Source organism: Falco cherrug, chromosome Z (assembly GCF_023634085.1).
Source record: "Falco cherrug isolate bFalChe1 chromosome Z, bFalChe1.pri, whole genome shotgun sequence".
Classification (NCBI taxonomy): Eukaryota; Metazoa; Chordata; class Aves; order Falconiformes; family Falconidae; genus Falco; species Falco cherrug.
This window is the reverse complement of record NC_073720.1, coordinates 66,685,526-66,708,805: the sequence shown is the minus strand read 5'-3', so window position 1 is coordinate 66,708,805 and position 23,280 is coordinate 66,685,526. Positions and strand designations below refer to the sequence as shown.

At 35.7% G+C, this 23,280-nt stretch overlaps 1 protein-coding gene across 6 annotated transcripts in view; it reads left to right on the top strand.

Annotated features, from left to right (window-relative positions):
• DMXL1 (Dmx like 1) overlaps positions 1–23,280 on the top strand; it is an 85,374-nt gene that overhangs the window by 44,988 nt on the left and 17,106 nt on the right. For 5 of the 6 annotated variants that reach the window (XR_008730147.1, XM_055698326.1, XM_055698325.1 and 2 more), the window contains exons 22-33: positions 607–772; positions 1,531–1,783; positions 3,406–4,496; positions 4,743–4,940; positions 6,184–6,260; positions 6,442–6,569; positions 8,321–8,569; positions 17,216–17,379; positions 18,391–18,530; positions 18,836–18,921; positions 20,784–20,985; positions 21,955–22,072. Coding sequence is in view for 5 of the 6 variants with exons in the window: in XM_055698326.1 (XP_055554301.1) it covers positions 607–772; positions 1,531–1,783; positions 3,406–4,496; positions 4,743–4,940; positions 6,184–6,260; positions 6,442–6,569; positions 8,321–8,569; positions 17,216–17,379; positions 18,391–18,530; positions 18,836–18,921; positions 20,784–20,985; positions 21,955–22,072 (2,872 nt within the window). In the remaining variant the exon portion in view is untranslated. Of the gene's footprint in view, positions 1–606; positions 773–1,530; positions 1,784–3,405; positions 4,497–4,742; positions 4,941–6,183; positions 6,261–6,441; positions 6,570–8,320; positions 8,570–8,945; positions 9,060–17,215; positions 17,380–18,390; positions 18,531–18,835; positions 18,922–20,783; positions 20,986–21,954; positions 22,073–23,280 lie in introns of all 6 variants that reach the window. The other variant, XM_055698328.1, reaches the window with a different exon arrangement.

Here is a 23,280-nt window from a genome sequence, read left to right as displayed (position 1 = left end):
ATTTGGTGGTAATCCAAAAGAAGCACAAATTCTACCATTTTAACCTGAGATTCAATTTTTAAATTAATCACTAGATTTAACCAGTAGTTCTTGCATTTACTGAGGTAATTCGGTTGCTGTTTCTGAAGGTACATACTTCAAGTTTTAGTCTCAAATCTACTGTAATTGCAATCACTGCTTAATTCTTGGTTCTGAAGGACTGTCGGTGTATTGTATGGAATGGCATGTTATATTTTTGAAAAGTTTGTTACAAATTTTACTTCTAAGTTCAGAGGTCTGAATTATGTCTCTTTCAAACTGGCATTTTGTAATATAATCAACATTGCCAACTTTTAAAAAGTAGTATGCATTGTCACTTACTCTTGAGAACTCACCTGAGAAAAATGAGCTTTTTATATTTGTATCTGCTTAGCTGAAAATACCGTTAGTTTTTGTATACTAAAGTTTTTGTTACTTTAAAATATGAAGCTCCCAGTGTGGCTGAGAGCCTCTGTATTTCCTAATGAAAAGATCTGTGTAGAGTTCTACTGACATCTGAGACAAATAAGAGTTGTAATGTATCTATTAAAATATGTAAGATTTTTATCAATTATGTTCAATATGCAGGTCCCAAAAAGATACTAAAATGACACAGTTTTTTGGAAACAACTTTACTGAGGATAGATGGCGTAAAGCAGCATTAAAGAATGCTTTTTCTTTGCTTGGCAAACAACGTTTTGAACATTCTGCAGCATTTTTCTTGTTGGCCGGACACCTAAAAGATGCAGTGGAGGTAATAAAATAATAAACTTTTTTTTTAATGTTTCAGTCTGTTATATTGTCCCAAACTTACAAATGTTTTGAATGTTACTTGCATTTTGCTTTAATATGACCCCTGAAGATTCTGGGATTTTTTATTAATGACAAATATAAAGCCTTGATCTTTATGTTTTAATTCTGTTTTAGCTCTCATATTAGTGATAGTAAGAAGTCCCACAGTTAATTTCTCCATAACAGTGTTAAGATACCTACCTATCATTAACTTGCTTTCAGATTGTCTTGTCGTACATGAAAACAACATAGTTTTTCTTTAGGAGGTTCCAGATCTGAAAACGAAGGCTGTTTGGCAGTGATGTGGGTTGGCTATGAGAATACCTTCACAAAAAAAAAATATTTCCTGGGTTTGTTTGAATTGAAAAGTTGGGAGGAAATTATTTGCTTCACTAATGAAGGGTTTGTTCTATAAAGCTTCGTAACCAAAACATCTAGCTTCAAAAGGTAGTATGTGCACACTAAAAATGATTTATTGAAGCCATTTGATTTCAAAGATCTGTTGTCATGTCAGACTTCAAATGAGCAAATTGCAAATCAGATCTTGCATATAGTAGTTGGTCACAGCTATTCTGAATAGTTCCTGCTGATTTATTATGGAACTGATAGACCTGTTTACATTGGTCTGAACAGATTCATGTCACTTCCTGTCTTGTGATCCTTTTAATTAAAGGAGAAATTATAGTGTTTGATCTTGTGAATATATTTATTTTCAATTAGGTCTGCCTTGAAAAACTGAATGATATTCAGTTGGCTCTTGTAATATCAAGACTTTATGAGTCGGAGTTTGAAGTATCTAGTACTTACAAATCTATACTACAGAAGAGAATTTTGGGAAATGTGTTTCTGGGAAAAGATTGCTCAGGAAACATGCATTGTGACCCTTTTCTGCGAAGTATGGCTTACTGGATTTTGGAAGACTATAGTAAGGCTCTTGACACCTTGATCAAACATTCTGTTGAAGATGAAGGAGGTAAGAATATGAGTATTTTGCCCGTTAGGTTTGGTTTAACTATTGTTCATTTAGGTAGCAGTTTCTTAAAGCACAATCTGAATTAAGACTAAGTTCTGCATAGTTGCTCACTGCTGCTAGTAAATAGTTTGCTGTTCTAATGTGTGTGGTTTTTTGTAGTAGATGTGGTAACTGTGTTCCTGTTTTCCTGTATCCCATGAATGCATACTTAATTTGGCCTTTACATATGTGAATATCAGGATAATGAGAATGACTCTGCAGTGATGCAGCTGTTTTTCCAGTAGCAGCTTAAATTTGAAGAGACAGTTTAACTTAATTAGTTAATCTGACTCCATCACAACCTAGGAAGAAAATTCTGATTGCACAGTTATGTAGCAGAGTCTGGAAGACATGATGTTTTGTAGCTTTTAGTCCTTTGGAAGAATGATTGATCACAATGATAAACTGTCACAGAAGAATTTTTGGTATTTACTATGATACAAGGATGTCCATGTGATGCCTGAAACAGTATGTAACTCTCCTAAAGTGATTCTTTTCCCTGATCATTTGCTAGCTTTATAGGCGTTCATAGAATCAGTTGTATTATTTCTGAAAGTTAATATTCTTAAGGAAGTTACATGATTCAACTCCCTAGTAGTTAGCATGCTAGCTGGTTTCAGTTCTGGATACTGAGAGAAACTTGATAGGGATAAATGAAGACTCAAGTCCCCAGAGTTGTGTAATTGATTTTAAAACCTGATTTCAGTAGAAGTTACATGCCTCAGGATAACTGAGCAGATGAGCAGTATAGTGTTCAGTTGTTTCCATCTTCGTCACACCCTTCTATGTAAAACAATTTTTAAATTTTACTAATTTTTCTTTAATCAGTTCAGTGGCTTGTTTGTGGTGTTTTGCTTTAATTTTATTACTTGAAAGGTAATCTTTCACGTACCTGTTTGGATTATCTGTAATTAGCTGTGCCATAACTCCTGATACAGTAAGGGTCTGTCTCAGCTAGCCTAGACTCATTGAAACCTGTGTGAATCATCCTTTGCTGATGCTCATACCTTTTCAGGGTTTTCCGATGTTGTGGTTTTGGGCATGGAGAAAAAATGTGTAGGTGGTTCATTGCTGTATAATAGATTTATTATTACATAATACTGATAACTATGTATTAATGTTGTGAATTCCCTAGTTTTATTAGAAGTTGCATTTAAGAGATAAACTAAAAATACTAATCCAGAATTTTTACAAAGACCTTTTTCTAAAGTAATCTTTAGTAAGATGTAACATCTGATTGCCATTTAGCAATGGAGACTTTAGAAATCTAAACTGAACAGTAAATGTGGTCTTGTTGGACTGCAGTAGAACTGGCGTGACTGCAAGGAAAAGAAATGGCAGCTGGTTTAGATTAAAGGTCTTACCTACTCTCCCACTCAAACTTCTCTTTTTAGTAGTCATTAGGTTTGGCAATGTCCTCCCTCCTAGGATATTCAAATGATAAAAGTGAAAAGGAGGGTGCAATGAAGTAAACAATAGAATAAATATTAAGACAAAATAGCCTTCTGATGAACTTAGAACTTTGCAGATGGATTATTTCATGCAGAATGGTAGATTTTCCTCATGATGCAATATCTTTTCAGATGAAAGAAGTGGCTCATCAAGTTGTAACCCTGCAGTGTTTAACTTCTATAACTACTTAAGAACACATCCTCTCTTGTTGAGACGTCATTTTGGCTCTTCTGATACATCTTCCACACATATTTGCCTAACAGTAGAAAATGGATTAGCTGAAAAAATCAACCTAGGTGAAAGACGGCTGTTTTTTACCACTGCATATGCTCATCTAAAAGCCGGTTGTCCTATGTTGGCCTTAGAAGTGTTATCAAAGATGCCCAAAGTTGTCAAGAGGTCAAAGTCATTCTGTAGGTCCCCTAGTTTAATGGATACTAGCAAAGATTTCTCACCATCTTCTCCAGTTAAAGAGTTGGAAACAAAAGACCAGTCTTCCAGTGTTGATTGGTCACAGCCAGTACTGAATAGTCTAGGTTCATCTTCAGACGGTTCATCAGGAAAACATTCAAGTTCAACTATTTCCTTTGATTGGAGCCAGCCAAGTATGGTGTTCCAAGATGAGCACTTGAAACTACAGTCAGACAGTGATGACAGTGATGAGAGTGAAGATTCTTCCCTGGTAATGAAAGAACTAAAACCTCTGAAGAAAACTGAAAAATTGTATGAAACAAGTTCTAGCTACACAGAATCTTGTAGTGTAGTTGATGACAAAGATATTCTGAGTCCATCAGAAGACATAATTTCAGCACAGCTGAAGTTTAGAGCATGCCTGAAAATTCTTACTGTAGAGCTTCGTACGCTGTCCACAGGTTATGAGGTAGATGGTGGGAAGCTGAGGTATCAGCTTTATCAGTGGCTTGAAAGAGAAGTAGTAGCTCTTCAAAAGACTTGTGATTATAGTGTGGAAGTAGAAGAGATGCAATCAGGAGTTAGCGTGGTGTCAGAGGAAGCTACATTGCATGAAAACACTGAAGACTTTGCTGACCAACAAAAAAATATGCTACAGAAAGATGACTTCCAGAAAAGACGTCAATGGCTTCTGAAATACCAGTCTCTCCTAAGAATGTTCCTTAGTTACTGTATACTTCATGGCTCTCATGGTGGAGGTTTGGCATCTGTCAGAATGGAATTAATTCTGCTGTTGCAGGAATCTCAGCAGGTATGTGGGAGTACTGTCTCTGCTTCAGCTTTGTAGATTTTTTTTTTGAATGTGTTTCATGTTATTGTTGAAATTTTCCTGTTATACCCTGAACCTGTTTTATAAGTGTAATGCTGTTTATAACATGTTACATATTCTGTAGGTTATGGGTTTTTTGTTGCTTAGAATCCCCTTCCCTGTTCAAAAATTCCTCTGTTCCCTTTAGGAAGCTGTACTATCACTTAGTTATATCTGTCTTGTTTTTAGGAGCAGTCGATACAGATACCTTCGAGCCCTAGCCCTCTACCAGAGCAAAGCTCCATACCTCTCCTATTTGCTTGCACAGCTAGTGCCAAAACAGTGGTGGCTAATCCGTTGCTACATCTTGGGAATTTAACTCATGATATATTACATGCCATAATAAACCTTGATTCACCACCTCATCCAGATACTCAGAACAACAAGGTGTGTATCTTTTTATAGTTGTTTGGGGTGGTTGTTGTTGTTATTGTCCAGTTTGCTGAATCTTTTTTTGACAGCGTGAAAGCTTTCTGATGTGCTTGCCTGTGACAAGTAATAAAACTGCGGAACACAAATATTTGCTGTAGTACTTATCTTGGGCTGAAATAATATCCACTGGTTATTACTTTACTGTTGAGGTGCTGAGCATCTGGCTCAACAAGCTGAAGTAGATTGTCATCTCTCAGGACTGGATCCTTGTCCAAGATGATACCTGTTATGGAGAACATGTACTACACTATCAGTGTCACATCTGTCTTTATGACAATATTAACATTACTTCTGTTACATTAATAGTAGACTCTCAATTGTATGTGCATCTCAATTGTAGACCTAAGTAAAATTAAGTTTTTAAAGTATAAAAACTGTCAGCAAAGTGCAGTAAATCCAGACTTTTTTTTTTGTGAAGTGGTATATATGTTCATATAATAAAATATAGTCTGTTAATGCAAGTTAAATTTCTGTAAGATTTTATTTGTGTTTAACCTTGGACTGGAAACCAAACCTAGTGTTTGGTTATATCTTCCCTGAAGTTTTGTATGTGTTAGGTCCCAAATCATGTTTACTTTTACTAGGGTTTTCTAGAGAACACTCAGGAGATTGCTAGGTGTCTAGTTCAGACTTTGTTTCAGAGGGAGCAGGCAAATAAATACAGTAAACTAATTTTTTTTAACTGAACCTTTTTTGATCAACAGATTCTTTAGTTCTTGGTGATACATTGAGAAAAGCATCAGCTATGATAAAAGTACTGCCCTATGTGATAGTGACTATATTTTGTGTGTGCCCAAGTAAACTAAGCTGCATTATAATTTTCATTCTGACCAAGGACTTTGTATTATGAGCCAATATATTGCTACTGTCTTAGGGTATAACCACTTACGACTGCTGTATAGAGGTTTAATATGTTGCTGTTTCTTCATTGAAAACATTGCAGCTAGCGTTGATCTGTGATTATTGGTTGGTAGGGTGAGTGAGTGCTTCCCCATCCCCTTCATTGCAAAGTGAATTGATTTATCTGAAGTGAATTCTGAAGAGACTGTGTCTTTGTAAGTTATTTTTGCCATCAAGTGCTTATACCTTCTATACTCAGTTCTTGTTCCACTGTTAGAAATCTGTATGCTTGAAAGGCTATGATACTAATCACTGTTTATCTTGAGTGTAATATATTCTATAAAACTTTGTCTTACAGATATATGTAATGCATACCTTAGCAGCGTCACTCTCTGCTTGCATCTACCAATGTCTTTGTGATGGCCACAGCTACAGGTAAATGTCTATACTTTTTAGAGAATGGTCAACACACTAATTCACTGCAGTGGTAGTATAATAGTGCACCAGAAGGCAGTGCGCACGCCTGACTACATCTATAAAAGGCTATAACTTAAGTAGTTTTAAACATAACTTTTTTTTTTTAATAAATACAACATCCCACTTTTCTGTTTCACAGCTTACTTCAAGCAAATCAGTTTACTGGAACAGTGTATCAGACAGTGCTATTAACTCAGCGCCATTCTCTAAGAACAACAAGCTTAGAAGAAACAGCGACTCCTAATACATCACCTGCTCAGTGGCCAGGTATCTAGAGTTGATTTGTTTCTTCCCTCTTAAGGAAAACTTAATTGTTTGGTTCCACTGTAAGAGCATGTAGCTATGCTCTGAAATTTTCAGTAGTATTTGTAACAGCTGTGTGGTAAAAATAAGTTACTGTAATAAAATTTTATCTTTATTTTTTAAAAGCTGTAAGCTAGTGATTCTGGTTATGTACCAAGTCGATTTATATTGTTTTCTCTTGCTAGAAAATGTCAAGGGGGCTTGAGTGTAAAGTGCAAGTAAGCAAAGTAGGATGAAGTGTTGTCCTGTGCTCACTTGCTCTCTCTGGAGGCAACAGATCAGTCTCACCATTATTCTACTTCTTATTCTTGAAAAGGAATTGAAAGGCTCTTAGTTTGTGCTCCATCTCAGAACAATTGTAACTTATATACAGCTTTTGGACTAACTTGAAACTATTGACGATGAGAAGTTTATAATTAATCATGTGGGTAATTCAGATAATTCTTGATGTGTGCTGGGATCTATGCTGTGAAGCTATACTGGTCACATTAGAGGGAGTGTAAGCTACTTAAGATATGTCTGTCTGAGCTTCAGTTTACAGCACCAACTTCAAGTGTAAAAAAACCCATGCTTTCATATTATAGGATTTCTTTTTCCAATAAGAAGATTCCAGATTAAAAAAAATCTTCTGGAGAACCTTAAGCAGTTTTTGTGTTTAATACTGTACTGGTTTTTTTTTCTTCTGCAAAATGCTCTGTCACTGGATCTACAGATTTTAGAGAGAAGCCAGATTTCTCCTTATTTCATTAGTTGCAGAATTAAACTTGTAATAAATGAGGCAAGGCATTGTTAGCAGTTGTGCTTTTATAGGTAATGTCACCTTGAACTGATTTATATATATATTTTTTAATAGCTTCACATGCTTTATGTGCAAATGGGAGAGTATGATACAAAGGAGAACTTTCTGGCCACTGCTATTTGTATTTTCACTTGTGTGCAAAGTGCACAGTCTGTCACAGTCGGAGCCACACCTACAACTTTTTGTGGGAGCATAAAAACTGCAAGATGTTTAGTTCTTGGGTGAAAGAACACTTGTCAGACAATGAATAGTTCAAATTGATACCTGTGATTTTTGGTTGGCTCTACCAAGTGAGAATATAGCATTTCAACTTAGATTTATAACTCCTGCATAACACTAACTGGTACAACAGGCACCACAGGAAAGTCAGAGTAGATTAGTATTTTTGTTTTAACTGTAAGATTGGAAGCTATGTATTGAATATACTGTGCACTGAATTAAAAGGAGAAAGTAAAGACCTAACCTTTTGCAAGAACTGGAGTCAGAAAAGAGTGAGTTTGAGACATGGGGGGAAGAAAGGTTCATGTCAGTAACGTAACTAAATGTTGTATCATAGAGTTTCAGTACCAGGGAGTGGAATTAAAGCTGCCAGTAAGATATATCCCCCAAATTGAGTGCTTTTTGTAATTATTTTTGTTCCCCTTCTCATTCTTGAAAGAGTTGCTGTGTATTTCTTTAACTGTTAATCCAAAACATGAAGCTGAAAAGCTATAATAATCAGTTAAAAATAGATGCCATGCCATTTTCTCCTGAAGTTTTCAATTTCCTCATAGTCTTTTTCTACACTAGAAGGTACTAAATAACATAGGTTGCCAGTCAAAATACCCGTGATAATCCAGAGTAGATTCTCACACACATATGTGCTTTTTCTTTTTTTTTTTTTTTTTCCTCTTCCCCCCCACCTCCCTATAAACAGGAATAACAGCTCTAATACGTCTCTTGAATTCTGCTGGTGAAGAAGCTCAGCCAGGTCTCACAGTTTTACTTTGTGAAATTCTAACTGCGGTCTATCTGAGCCTGTTCATCCATGGCCTAGCAACACATTCTAGCAATGAGTTGTATAGAATTATGGCTCATCCACTTAATAACAAAATGTGGTCTGCTATCTTTGGAGGAGGAGCTCATACGCCCAGCAGAGGACAGCTGCAATTAAAGACAAAAACTGGTTAGTTCTATTGTATTACTTACATTTGTCTTCTGGGATTTTTGACAAAATGGTGTGACTGCTGGAAGCTTGCGAGTAATTTCTTTAAATGCAGTGAGAATTCAGTATGGCTTTATATGTGCAAAAAACCCCAAGGATCTAAAATTATTGGTATAGATATTGTGTAGTAGACAGGAGGAAGCAGAAGTGAGTGGTATTGAAATAGTTTCCAAGTAGCACAACTGCTGTTAATGTGAGGGTCTTAAGTTCATCTTAAAGAGAAAATTTTCAGTACTATTACAGCCATTTTCAATGTTAATTTTAAAGCTTTCCATTTCTCTCATAATAAGAATATATTCCCATTTTACAACTACAGTATGTTTTCTCTCTTTGGCAGGTAGGCACTTCCCAATGCCTAGCCCACATCAGGTAGTAGTGTTCTCCATGGAATGTGTGGGATTTTCCAAATCCCTTACCGCCTTCAGTACTCATAGTCCTGCCAAACCTTCAGGCAAGATACTAGATTTAGTACTAGGCCTCTACATGCAGTTTGCTATGTGTGATTTTTTTGCGTATGTAGAAAGACAGAAAAACTTCTGTTTGCAAGCCATGACATCAAAATTTAAAGTGAAGTTCTGTAATTAAAGCAGCAATTGAATTGGGCCTTTTCAAAAAATCAGAAGTGCTGTTGTAATCTTACTATACTTCACTTGAAATCAATATTAAATATAAAATTACTTTGACCATGGTTTGAAAGGATCAGAAGTGTTTCATATCTTTGGAGAGCTGCTTGTTTTGCTTTTCGAATATAAGCATTATTATGCATGTGGATTTCTAAGTGTTCATTCTGTATGTTACAAAGAAAAGGTTTCTTGATGGTCAGTTTTGATAGTCTGAGAACCCTTTAGGAAAGCATTCAACCTTCAGGTGTTAAACTCTAATGATTATAAATTATCCCGAGGTCTAGAATGAATTCTGTGATGCTTTTCTTTCTGGAAGAGGTTTGTGCTCTGTAATTTAGTTGGACTGTTATAAAACCAAGAGCAGCAATCCTACAGATTATCTATTTTTTAAAAAAGAAAGATTATGTAAAGATAAATTTATTTAAACTATGCTGATTTTGTACGTTACATCTGAATATGTATATAAAAGTGTAACTAACTATATAATTTTTATTGTTATATTGTTATTATTGATATTAGATGAATGTTACATATAAGAATGCCTTGCCTTTCATTTAAGGACAACTGAAAATGTAGTCTAAGTACAGCCTTTGTCAGACATTATTTTCAGAGTAAAGATCAAGATTGATTTCTTATTCCAGATCTGATCCATTTTCTCTGTGGTATTGAATAAATACTTCATCACTTTATTAAGGCAAATATGTTCACCATATCAGAATTGTTGGAAGGCGTAACTGGCTTTTGTTGGCAATTATGTTTCTTAGGTGTTGGTAACTGAATTCTGAGGTGTGTTAATGCTGCTGCTGCTACTGTTTTAAAATTATAATAATTTTTACATAGAAATGTGTTCTGAAACGTATACTAAATAGCTGTCTGCTGCATGTTTTTCTTTAAAAAGGATGTTGGCTGTCTGATGGCAGAGATAGTAAAACTTGCTGGAAGAATCAAGACTAAAAATTCGAGGGAAGAAAGGTCCTTTTTAAATACTAATTTGTGGGGATAATCAAACACTGGGAAAGGGGCCTAGAGGGGCTGTGGAGTCTCCATCTTTGGAGCTATCCAAAACTTGAAGGCCATCACTTCAGTAAGCCCTGATCTGATTAAGGGGTTGGACAAGTCCCTTCCAACCTACATAGTTCTAGGATTCTGTAGGTCTTTAATTTGTTTTTAATATGTATTTATCTGGAGCAAATTCCGTGGAAGAGAATTTTTGAGAAACATCTTTCTCTGTCACTTTAAATTAAAAAAAAAGGGGGGGGGGGGGCGGGGAGAAAGGGGAAAAAATAGGCCCACATTGAAGCAGTGGAGTCAGGTTAAAATCAAATATATTTTTGAGCCTTTACTGTGATCCCTTACTTTTTTTTCTGACACCCAGAAACGAACACTGAGAAGTGACCGGAATGCTTGTTCCAGTCAGCTAAGGCATGCTATTCCATAATAAGATTTAGTTGGTTTTTTTATAGCTTCCCATTTTGTTATGCATAACTACACTCTTTTCTCTTCAGTTTATTTTTAGACTTTTGGAAAATGTCTTTACTCTCCAATGGAGATCAAAAGCCAAAAATTCTCAACATTAGAAGTTCTAATATAATAACACTATATGTCTGCATGTCTTCTCCTCCTTGCCTTTCCACCCCCAGTCCTTTAGCACTTATCGTAATATGGATTTTGATCTTCAAGTTTCAAACTTGTTTTAAGAGATTATAGTATTATTTACAGAGCTGGCCAATAAAGTTAAGTGATTTCCCTTTCTGATCTTTGCTTTAGTTGACTTGAGCGTATAATAGTTTTGGATATAAAATTCCTCTTAAATAAATATGATCTTTTTTTAGACACAAACTAAGAATCAGGAACCAGAAAATAGTTCCTGGTAGTCTTGTAAAATCCTGGCCTCTGTTAAGAATTAGTTTGTATGAAAAACTATTGTTTTATTGCCTCTTTCATAGTAAAGATCAGACAAAGCATAGCAGTTCAAATGCTTTCTGGAGCTGCCTGATGTGTTACATTTTCCAGATGTGTTTCTTGGTTTTGCAGTTGCAGCAAATGATTTTGACAAACTGGGTTAGCATTTGAGAATTTAGATTGTGTCTTAAAATTATGGATAGGTTTTGTTTTCAAAGAGGCAATCAGCATATGAAAAATAATGCTATTGTTGATAATAGCAGACCTTTTCAAAATCATATTTACACATAGTTTCTCTTCAAAACTGTTTCAGAAAACTGTTTTGTAATTATGTAGATTATGTAGAGATGGTAAGTTATCTATAACCCAGAGGGTTCTTGAGGAAAAGTCTAAATTTTGCTTTAACAGTTAGAAATCCATAATTTCATTTCATATATTCAATTATTCCATGCTACCAGAGTAAATTAAATGCAAAATTACTTCGTAAATTTGAGTATTTTAGAAGTACACTTTATAGACCTAAAGTTGTCATTTTGGGTTTCAGATGTAGATAATAAAAAATCTGGTAATAATGAAGATGAGTTAGTTTTGTCCACTAATTGTTCTAACTTTCCAAGTAATTAAAAAAGTTGTAACACAAATATTTATATCTGACTACTTTTGTAGGGAGAAACGATAAACTGTCAGCTCTTACTGTGGTGAGTTTTGTCTAACATGCCAGAGGTTTTGAGAAAAAGATGCCTTGAAAATGAGGATATGCAGTCTTATGTGTCAGTCTTACGCGTGCGTTCTCTTGTTACATCCTTGTGGTGGGTTGACCTTGGCTGGATGACAGCTGCCCACCAAGCTGCTTTGTCACTCCCTTCCTCAGCAGAACAAGGGGGAGAAAATAAGATGAAAAAACCTATGTGGCCATATGGTATGGAATACCCCTTTGGTCACTTTGGGTCAGCTGTCCTGGCTGTGTCCCCTCCCAAGGTCTTGCCCACCCCCAGCCCACTGGTGAAGGGGGGAAGGTCAGAGAACAGCCCTGCTGCTGTGGGACGCTGCCCAGCAGTGGTCAGAACACCGCTGTGTTATCAGCACCCTTCTAGCTACCAGTACAAGCACGGCCCTACAAGGGCTGCGGCGGGGCTCAGCCAGACCCTACACAATGCTCTGAATTAATTTGTAGCTTTTGCTTGCTTTCCACAAATTATTATTCATGTCATCCTAGAAGACATATCACCACTACAGGTTTTATAAATGTTTGACTTAAGAGTAACAGAGCATCTATGCAGAAGATGAATTTGGTGTTAGCCAAGTTTTGCTTAGGCAGTTATAAAGAATAAGCAAACTCTTAGAGCTTTTGCATTTATGTACTTGCTGTCCCTACTGTGAGGTGGGTTTCATCCAGAATCTAAAATAAAACAAAAAACCATGAACTTGCATTAGTAGTGCTTCATGCTAGGAACACTCTGCTTCAGGATAGATCAAACAGTGCTATGTATCTACTACTCAATTGCAATGTCAAATCAGAAACAACAGTAAAAAGCCTTCATATTTAGACTTCATCTCCAGGAATGGCTTAATCTCAGAACAGATAAAAGGACACAGATTCCTCAAGTTTTAAAGCCTTCCAGCTTGTGTAAGGAGCTACAACAGCCATGGCAAACTATTCTTTTTTTAATGCAGGACTCCCTGCAGTATTGTTAGAAATGGAAATGTTGATGTCAATGTGAGAACAATTACCTTGAATTCCAGCTCAGAATTAAATTGCAATGTTTGGCTTGTTTTCTAACGGTATTTCAGAGTACCGAGTATTTCATTACTTGTGTGGCCTTTCTATTCTATATTAAAGTCTTTATCTTCTCACTATTACTGTTATATTATTGGTTAAGTCAGCTATTAAAACGGATTAGAAGTTTAACTTGAAGTTTTTGCACTGTGAATGGTGGGGTTGTTTTGGTTAAGTAGAAGTCTTAGATGATCAGAACAAGAAATGTCAAAAAAAAGTTTGTGTATGTCACCAAGTATTTTGTTGTGCTTATCTAGTTTTTTTAGGAGATTTCCATTGACTGTTTATTGAAATGCCCACAAAGTATATAATGTCTTCAGAAACATCTGAGAGATGTATATAACTTGCTTTGAAGATTCATTAAATGATGCATAAATACAACAAAGAATTTACAGTCTTGTATACATATAGTAATGAAACTGCAGCCTATGGAACTTAATTGCAATTGGTACTGTTGAATGCGAATTTACTAATTGCGTCACCTTGGCCACACAAGCTATTGCTTGTGATTAAGCAGAATATCGTGTTGAAAACTTAAGAATTTAGGATTTGTAACCTTGCAAATTGTTTTTAGGTTTGAAGTTGTAACGTCCAGCAGTGTAGACTTTTACCATGCTGCTGTTCCAGTTGGCTTTCATAGCTTCCCAAAATTACAGAAATCTGTGCAGGCCTTTACACTTGCTAAAGTAGTTTGAGGTGTTTCAAAAAAATCAGTATTTCTTTGTCCTGTTTCTTGTCATTCCACTCTTTTCTGGACTTCAGCAGTGCTGATACTTGTTGATGCCTGCCATCAAGGATGATTCTTCTGTGAGAGGACAACTATATAATTTTACAGCTCTTCATGAAGACTTGAATTTTTCATAGGGTTGTTGTGGTGTTGATGCTTCATGCCTGCACACAGTCTTCAATAAAATATAGTAACTCTGACTTGCATATTAGTTTTTTGGGGAATTGAGAGAGATCTGCCTTTTAGCTCTTCCTTGGAAAGTGGACAACAGGTCTTTTGAATATCATTGCATGTCTTGGACCTTGGCAGAAATAGAAGCATTTTCCTTGTCTGAAATATTCTAATATTCTTGGAAAATAACATAAGATTTATATTGGTCTTATGAGTAAAATGGGACCACAGATAAATGTTTTGAATGTAAAAGTTTTAACTAGAAACGTATGAGAAATTTGAAAGTGACTATAATTGATCTGAAATCCCAAATGACAGACTTTTAATGAATTCGTTAAAGATCTCTAGAATGCAAAAAAAAGTTGGCATTAGTACTATGTATTTCAAACCATTCTAGATGGTTGTGCTTTCATTTGCCTTAAATACTGACTTTTTGTCCTGATGGATAGCCTGCATAGTCTTAAAAATACAAAGAGTGATCCAACAGAATGGAAAAAGAAAGTACTGTTTTAATGTAAAGCATTTGCTTTTTGAATTCTGCTGAGAAAAAGAACTGCAAGCATATACTTGCTTATTTCTGTATCATGCAACATTTGCTCCTTATTTCATGCCTAGTTATTTTTTTTTAAACAATTGCTAAAAAGTCATAGTGATGCATGTGCATGCTCTTTCTTAGCTGATGAGCTTTAAATAATGAAATGAAAATGCATTGTACTGCAGCTATTGTATTTGCGACTTTTAGTACAGGTAAGTGGATTTCAAATAATATCTCTTAACAGGAAGAAAACCTGATACAGTATAGTAGTGCCACATGGACTGTTAAAATTTTCAGTTTCAAAATGAAAGATGAGATGTTGTCTTCAGATTTTATTAGATGCTATATATAAATTATTTTATAGTTCAGCTGGTTGTAATGGTAATGGTAGTCTTCTTACATGGTCAAAACTTTTTGAAAATCCTTGGAAAAACATGGGGTTTTCCTGGTCCAAAAATGACCAGAAATTAAGAAGAAATTCTGTCAGCTGCTGTGAATATAGAGGATTTGCCCATTAAAAAAAAAAAAAACAAAACAAAAAAACAAAAAAACCCAACCAAAAAAGATCATAGCTGTAAGGTATAAAAACCCCAAAGTGTGGTGGTGTGTTTTGGTTTTTTTTTTTTTTTAAATCAGCTTAAATCTTACCTCCCTTAGGGTTTACAGTTGGCTCAGTTTGTGTTAAGAGAATGCAAGTCTAGTACAACTGTTCTTAAATGAGCACTGATTTTCTTTTGTGCAGTGTTAGACCTTCTGTTTTCAAGTGATTGAAGTACCTGTAAGAGTTTTGAAGGAAATAGTCTTTCAAGCATCAGTGAAGAGCAGAAGTCTCCTGTGGATAAAACATGTCAACAACGAAAAAAAAAAAAAAAAAAAAAAAGGGGGGGGGGGTATAGGAAATACTTCTTTGTAGTAGTTCACTCCAGGTGTGCATGGGGATGCTGGCTTTTTTTGTGCCATCCACACCATTATTAACAGGAGAAAGTTAATTTCAGAAGCTTCAGTGGAGTTTAGTTTTGTGGGCCCCTGGCAGCAGAAGTGATTAAGGAAGGTTAAAACAATAAAGAACTCACTTGTGTTCATGATGTTTGTATTAGTTCATCCTTGTAACCTGTCTGGCCCAATGTGTTGATGCTTGAACTCAATGACAGGGATATCTAATCTCTAGGTCAGCCCTTCTGGCCTGCAGATTGCTTTCTTGGAGTCTATTTATTACTGCTGTTAGATCAGCCAAGGACTCAAATTGCAAGGCAACCCATATTCCCCTTTACTTAAGAGATGAGTAGATGAGATCTTTTATGACTAGCTGCCTAGTCTCATTATTGCTTTGTGTGAAACAAAAAACCCACTTAAACAAGAAACAACCAAGAAATTTTTCTATACTTTTATTGCCCAACTGTGGGGTTTTTTGCATTTTAAAAAAAAAAAAAAAGACTGTGGTGGGGTGGAACTTTTAGTGTGTTCTGCGATTCCTTTGGGTGGTGCTATAGTTTTCAAAGCTTCAATGGAGAAGGGAGATTTTGAAAAGCTTAAGAAAAAAATAAATGTTCCGTACTCGGTTAAATAGGTGTTGCAAGCTTTTGGGACTTCAAAGGATAGTTCAGAGAATCATCTCCCTTTCAGTCTTAGTGGTTTAGCTCTCTGTGTTTTACCTGTCTTGAACCTATTTAATTATTTTGTTATAGAAACTAATCTCCATGCATTACATGTATCTATCTAAAAATAAATAAAAAAACTGTAACAGATTAGGAAATGGATTCAAATGCATTTTGTCTTTAATGGAAGGTGAAAATGAAGGCCACCGTGTTGTAATAAACCTCCAAATATGATTCCATTTCTCCCTTGTCTCCACTTCAGAAGTGTTCCGGAGAGCCAGAACACTTAACTTACTGCTCAGGGCCTGTGACAATCTGTATGGTTCCCCCTCTACTAACAGAAAGGCTGTACTAGAATACAATTCACCTACCAAGATCCGGAATGATTTCAGGTTATCAGATGGCTATGTGAGCCTCTTTTTAAGTAAGCCATTACTTTTTCCGTATTTATGAACTTGATACTCTTCAATTAACAAGAAATTATAAGGGATCTGAAATGAGACTTGTTCATTAATTTATGACATAACTACACTAAGATATTTCTGATAGCTTGGATAAGCTGTTTCCTTAAGTACTCTAATCATCAAGAATGTAATTCAAATAAGTCTCTCAGACATCTCTTATTCTGACAAAAGTCAGTGTTGGGGGAAGTGAGGGGACCCCTCAGCTTCTAGGAGTTAGTGTTAGTAGAAATAAGTAGTCCTTCCCTGTTTGATAAGGTATATATCAGATTGTATTAATTAAAGTGGGATCTTTTTTATATGCTGGAGAAATATATTGTCAGGACATAGGGATTTATCAGAACTGTATCATTTAGAAAAGAGTACAGACCTCTGGAAGGAGGCAAAGTTAAAACTTGGAGTAGGAATGGCAAGCTTAGATATTTGCACTATATATTCTGAAAGAAGATACTTGGCTTGTGTTAAAAAAACAAGCACAATCAGTGTCAGTGGTGCTTATTAAAGTAATTTAGTTTTGCAGTGTTGTTGCTTGAGCAACAGTATTTGCCATCTTTGTTATAGGAAGAAAGCTTCTAATGCAGTTACTAGGGTAGTTCTTTATTTGTGCAGGGGGGTTGCTGCCTCTGCAGTTCTAGTTATGTGTTAGTTTGGAATATTTGAGTATTAATGTTCTCTATGCTCATTTACTACAGATCAAATTTTAAAAACTTGTAATGAGGAAGACTTTTACTTTCTGTTATAAATCCTCTTATTTAAACCATCAGGGAAGTGAAGCAGACAGTTTAAAGCAACATACTGTATTTTCTTCCTGTGTAGATGATGGAGAGAAACAGCAAAAACGTTACAGGCTTTCACCAAAAACCTCTCCAAAAGAGAGTTCTGCATTGCCTGCATTGCCATTGGTAGACCAGGAATCTCCATCTTACAAAGAAAGATTTATTCCTCCTGAGCTTAGCATCTGGGATTATTTCATTGCAAAGGTAACTTTTTGCTATTATGACAGTTAAATATCTTCTTTAATTTCTGGAATGGTAATTTTTTTTTCATCTTAGTCTTTATTCTAGATACAGATTTAGATGTTTGAAAGAAGCTGCCTGGTGTTATTACTTATATTTAGCTTTTTCTAGAGCTAATAAATACCTCTACAGCCTGGAGGTATTTTTGAAACATTTTTCTTAAATAGTTGTTAAGAAAAAATTTTTTTTTCAGATAATAGCGTTAACAAAACATGTTGCTTTTTACATGTTGCAGGGTACAAATGTGTAGGTGATTGTGGATCAGCCATTTAGGTGAACAAGGGAACTTGAGAAGCTTTTTATCATCTAATTCAAATGGGTGAAATGAACGTGTATACTTACTAGAAATTGTTATGTTGCCTTCTGTCAAGTCTCTGGCATATCATTGTGGAAAGTTATATAATTGTATGGAGCTGTACAGCACATTTCTATATTTAAAATCAGCTATATCATCAAAATAAATATATAAGCAGTATTTTATGAGCAAGGACAAAAAAGAAATTGTGAATACTGAATAACACAGTAAGGCATGAATGGCAGGCTTACCATAAATACTGAACTCTGTAGGCAAGGTTTAGGATTTTCTTGTTCTTTAGTCCTCTGAGCCCTTGGAAGAACTAGAGAGAATATACACTGGTGGTTTTGGCTTCTCTGACAAAGCTTGTGTGTCCTGTGTGTGGTTTGATATATCTGATATGAAAGTAAAGAAAATAATAATTGGAAAACTGCTAGTATTTTCATTTTCAGCATTAGAATATTGAATAATGTAAAAATTAAGTAAGCTGTTAAAATATGCAATGCTTATGGACAGTTAACCTTTTCATGAGGTACTCCATCTTACTCAATTTAGTAACATTTGATATGTCTTCTTTTTTATACAAAGCATTAAGTATGATATTGATGTATATTTTAAAAGATAATTTAAAACTAGCTGTTGGCTGGAAGATACTCAAGGAATGTTGTTTAAAATTTTAGCCTTTTCTTCCACCACAAAGTAGAGTGGAATATGATTCAGAAGAGAGTCAGGAAAGTGGTGAAGATGATGAAAATATTGATAGCGATGTGTTTGCATCAAATTCACATAATCAAGAGCATTCTAATTCAAATTCATACAGGTAAGTAACTCTTTAGAACACAAGATGGCTGGACTTGCATTTCTGGCCTTTTGAGATAATACACCAGTTACTTGATACTTTATGGCAGTATATTATCCAGACTTAGTTAACTTGCAATTATTATTTTACTCATTAATACATGACATAGTGATGTCTGAATTCAAAGTATCTATAATAATCTAAAATACTGTTTGTAGTTTTCAGCAGTTTATAGAGAGGATTTAAAAATCGAAAATTAAATCCTAATTGTGAATAAGTGAGAAAAATTTCCTATAGTAAATGACTTACTGGTGCTTTCTTGTTAGTTGGTCACTGATGAGATTGGCAATGGTTCAGCTGGTACTTCACAATTTGAAGATTTTCTACCCTTTGGCTGGACACGATCTTTCAGGTAATATGAAAACACAACTCTGCTGCTTACCTAATAACTACATGTAAATGTAATGTGTTGAATGATATATATGTTGAGGCTTTATTTTTAGTTTACTAATTTTTCGTGATCTAGGAATAATTGTTCTGATAGGGTTTATTTTATAGGTATATTTATGAAATAACATAATTAAAATAAAAAAGGTGGGTGGGTAAGATGAGTGGGTCAGAAGGAATGCTCAGTAGGTGGCAGAAATCTCTATAATTTTTTTATTGTTTGCCTCTTAGTCATACAAGAATGTTTACAACATCTACTTCTTGGTGGAAACCCTGTAGTTTTTTGTAATTCAAGTTACATCATTCCTACTCCTTGTTTTATAGAATCATGGAGTGTTTTGTGTTAGAAAGAACCTTTTAAAGATGATCTAGTTCCAACCCCCCTGTCATGGCAGGGGTGTCTTTCACTGGATTGTGTGGCTTAGAGCCCCATCTGACCTAACCTTGAGCACTTCCAGGGATGGGGCATCTACAGCTTCTCTGGCAACCTGTTTGAGTGTCTCACTATCCCAATCTTAAAAATTTCTTCCTTATGTCATCTCTCTTTTAGTTTAAAACCATTACTCCTTGTCCTATCACTACAAGCCTTGGTAAAAAGTCTTTCTTCGTCTTTCTTCTAAGTCCCCTTTGAGTATTGAAAGACTGCAGTAAGGTCTTCCTGGAGCTCCTCTTCTTTAGGCTGAACAACCCCAGTTCTCACAGACTTTCTTCACAGGAGGTGTTCCATCCCTCTAATTATTTGTGCAGCCCTCCTATGGACCCACTCTAATAGGTCCATGTCTGTCTTGTACTGGGAGCCCCAGAGCTGGATGTACTCCAGTATGGGGTCTCATGAGAACAAATGAATTAGAGGGAGCAAATCACCTCCCTCACCATACTGGGCACCCTTCTTTTTATACAGCCCAGAATGCAACTGGCTTACTGGGCTGTGAGCAGACACTGTCAGCTCATGTCTAGCTGTTCACCAGTATCCCCAAGTCTTTCTTAGCAGGGCTGCTCTCAATCCATTTGCCCCTCAGTCTGTACTGATACTGGTGATTGCCCCAACCTAGGTGCAGGACCTTGCACTTGTCCTTGTTGAACTTTGACAATCGCATCAACCCACTCCTCAAGCATGTCACGGCCCCTCTGGATGGCATCCTTCTAGCAAATCAGTGGCACCACTCACTTGGTGCTGTCTGCAAACTTGCTGAGGGTGGGCTTACTACCACTGTATTAAATTATGAAAGATCCTGAACAGTAGGGGTCCCAATATGCACCCATGAGGGACACCACTCGTTACTGATCTCCATTTGGACATTGACGAGTTGACTGCAACTCTTTGGATGCAGTCGTTCAGCCAATTCCTTATCCATTGAATAGTCCATCCATCAAATCTGTATCACTCTAATTTAGAGGTAAGGATGTTGTGTTGGACAAACACCTTACAGAAGTCAAAAGTAGAGGACATCAGCTGCTTTTTCCCATGCCCACTAGTGCAGTCAGTCTGTCATAGAATGCCACCAGATTAGTCACGATTTGCATTTTGTGAAGCTATGTTGGCTTTCTCTCATTACCTGCCTGTCATATGCCTTGAAATAGCTTCCAGCAGAATCTGTTGAATGATACTTAATTTCTGTCAGCATCGGAGGAGTTTGTTCCTGTATTTAGCAGTGCTAGCATAAAGCAGTTCATCTTTTTATACTTGCAAGTACCAAGTTGAGCTTTTAATAGAGCTTATTTTTGGAGATATTTGAGATACACTTCAGCCTTCAGCTGTGGAATTATTGTAGTCAAGTTTATAATGTAGAAGGAAGGGTTTTCATTATTGTTTACTTGTCTTTCTAGAGCTTCCAGTGAGCTCCCCAATATGCCATGCAGTTTTGAAAACACTACAGCGCTGGGAACAAGTTCTTCTCCGACGTCTTCAGCTATATGGTGGTCCACCTCAACATTATATTTCAGTTCTTGCTTCTGAAGATGCCCTAGCTGCTGGGCCTGCATTGCTTCGCCATAAAACTTTACTTGAGCCTACAAACACTCCATTCAAGTGAGTCTAACTTCTATATACACTGACTATAGTACCTTTAATATACATCAAGCATTACATTGTTAGTGCATGTGATAGACCATAATTTTGGTAACTACGTAATGCCAGTTTCTAGGTTTTCTCTAATCCGCTGTGAAATCGTATGTACATATCAAAATTTATGCATCTCTGATCCAAAGCAAGATTGGGGGTGGGGTGGGGGGAGGAAATTATTGCTTCTGATTTAAGTTCTTTTATTAAACCTTAACATACTGATTTTGAGTGTGTGTGTAAAATCTACAGGGGAAAATAAAATAAAGAATAATAGATTTGCCCTGAGAGATAATTAAGTATGAGTGACAATGAGTTAATGGCCTCATCTTTGGAGGGAATAAAATTATGTTCTTATCAGCATTTTTTCCTGAAATCAGAGAAGAAATTTTTACTGTTTGATATTTGCATAGTTGTGACTCCACATAATTGCGTGTTTAGCCAGAAAAGTGTGCTCAGTTCTTGAACTGTTTTTAAATAGGTTTTAAATAATTTCTGCCTTTTTAATCTTACTATCACCTGTGGTTGCAGAAGCATCAGAAAGCTTGTATTTTTGTTGTAAAATACCTCACAATTTTCTTAGTTTCAGTAACTTGATTAAAAAGCATCCATGTTGTAAAAAATGAGGTGGCCTAATAAATAATCTGTATGCTGACCTTATTGTTGTGTAATCTCTTGAAAAGATTTTTCTTCCTAATCCCACAATAGGAGGTAAAAATTCTGCATTCTGTTCCTTCTTCCTTTTGCGCCTCTTCTCACATGTAGGTTTGTCAGGAAGATGGTACCAGAATGCTTCCAAATAGGTCTTGTGCATTGTTCAGAGAGCTGTAGTTTTGCTTCAGCATTTCTTCTGACTATAGTATGATTAGAATATTAGATATTGCTGTCTCGTTTAAGTATGGGCATGATTAAAATATTTATTTTAACTTTGTTCTGTAGATCTAACAGTCATGTTGCACTATCTGTGAAGAGGCTCTGGCAGTACTTGGTTAAACAGGAGGAAGTTCAGGAAACCTTTATCAGAAATATTTTTACAAAGAAGCAATGCCTAAATGAGGTTGGTGTGGTATATAAAACACATAAAATGTCAGTCAGTCTATGATCTTTTACTTAGGTTAGTTGGCTGGCTTGTTTACTTTCCGAAGCATGAATGGATAATATACTATAACTCTGAATCTACATTATTTCATAATAAAAATCTTTGTCCATTGCTTTATTGAAAACAAATAGTCTTTGACTGTAGGCTGACAGCTAACATCACTTAGATACAGTTAGCTTCTTTGTGAAGATCAGTATAAAATCTACCTGAAAAGAGTAACAGACATTTTAAAATGAAAAACAGTGATGCAACCAAAATTAAAAATGTTCGAGTCATAGCCATCCTGGGTTTATCAACTAGTTTTTATTATGTTATGATTCAATTTTAATAAGAAAATAGTCATACAACAGTTAATATTTCTGTCCCTGATAACTTGTGCCAGCATCTAGCTGGATTCCAGGTTCCGGGTTCTGTTAAATGTTTTAAAGTTGTGGTTCTGTAATGGAATTTTGGGGGTTTTCCTCCCTCTTCAGTTACTCCTTTTCTTTCCTACTCCCCCCAAAAATCTATTACAGAAAAATTAAGGAATAGCAGAAACAGGAGAAAGAAGATCCAAACAAATGAAATGTGCAGCAGAAAGAGTATTCATGTCTAGTAAAGCCATGGCAGCAAAGAGTTCTGTATGAGCTAATCTTTGTCGTGTCACAACTAGAATATTAACCTGTTGGAGTATTTGTGGCCAGTTGTGTTCACTACAGGCTGCACTTAAAAGGAAAATTGTTACTTTTGTCTTGTCCTTTGAAGATGCACCATTTCTGATCATGTCATGTTAATGCAGCCGTGTTGCTATGCTGTACAGAAAGGTATTTTGGAATATTTTAGATGTGTTTTTTATGTTTTGAAGTAGAATCACTGACAGCCTTACATGGCATAGGTTTGTTTGTTTTATTTTGTATTGTCTCATTACTGATAAATTATCAGTGGAGATCGCTTGTTTTCCAAGAAATTTGACTTTTGACATGGACAAGATTTTGCTACAGTACAGAATTGGTAAATCAGTGTCTTCTGTACTGAACTTAAGGTTTAGGATTTGATAATTAGTTACTACATAAAATACACATGTGTATGTGTGCAAACATGCTGTTGTGTTTCGGTTTTTCTTTGTTGGGGTAAACAACAAGGAATTAAGCATTTCCTTGATACTTGCATGTTATGTCTTATCTTTA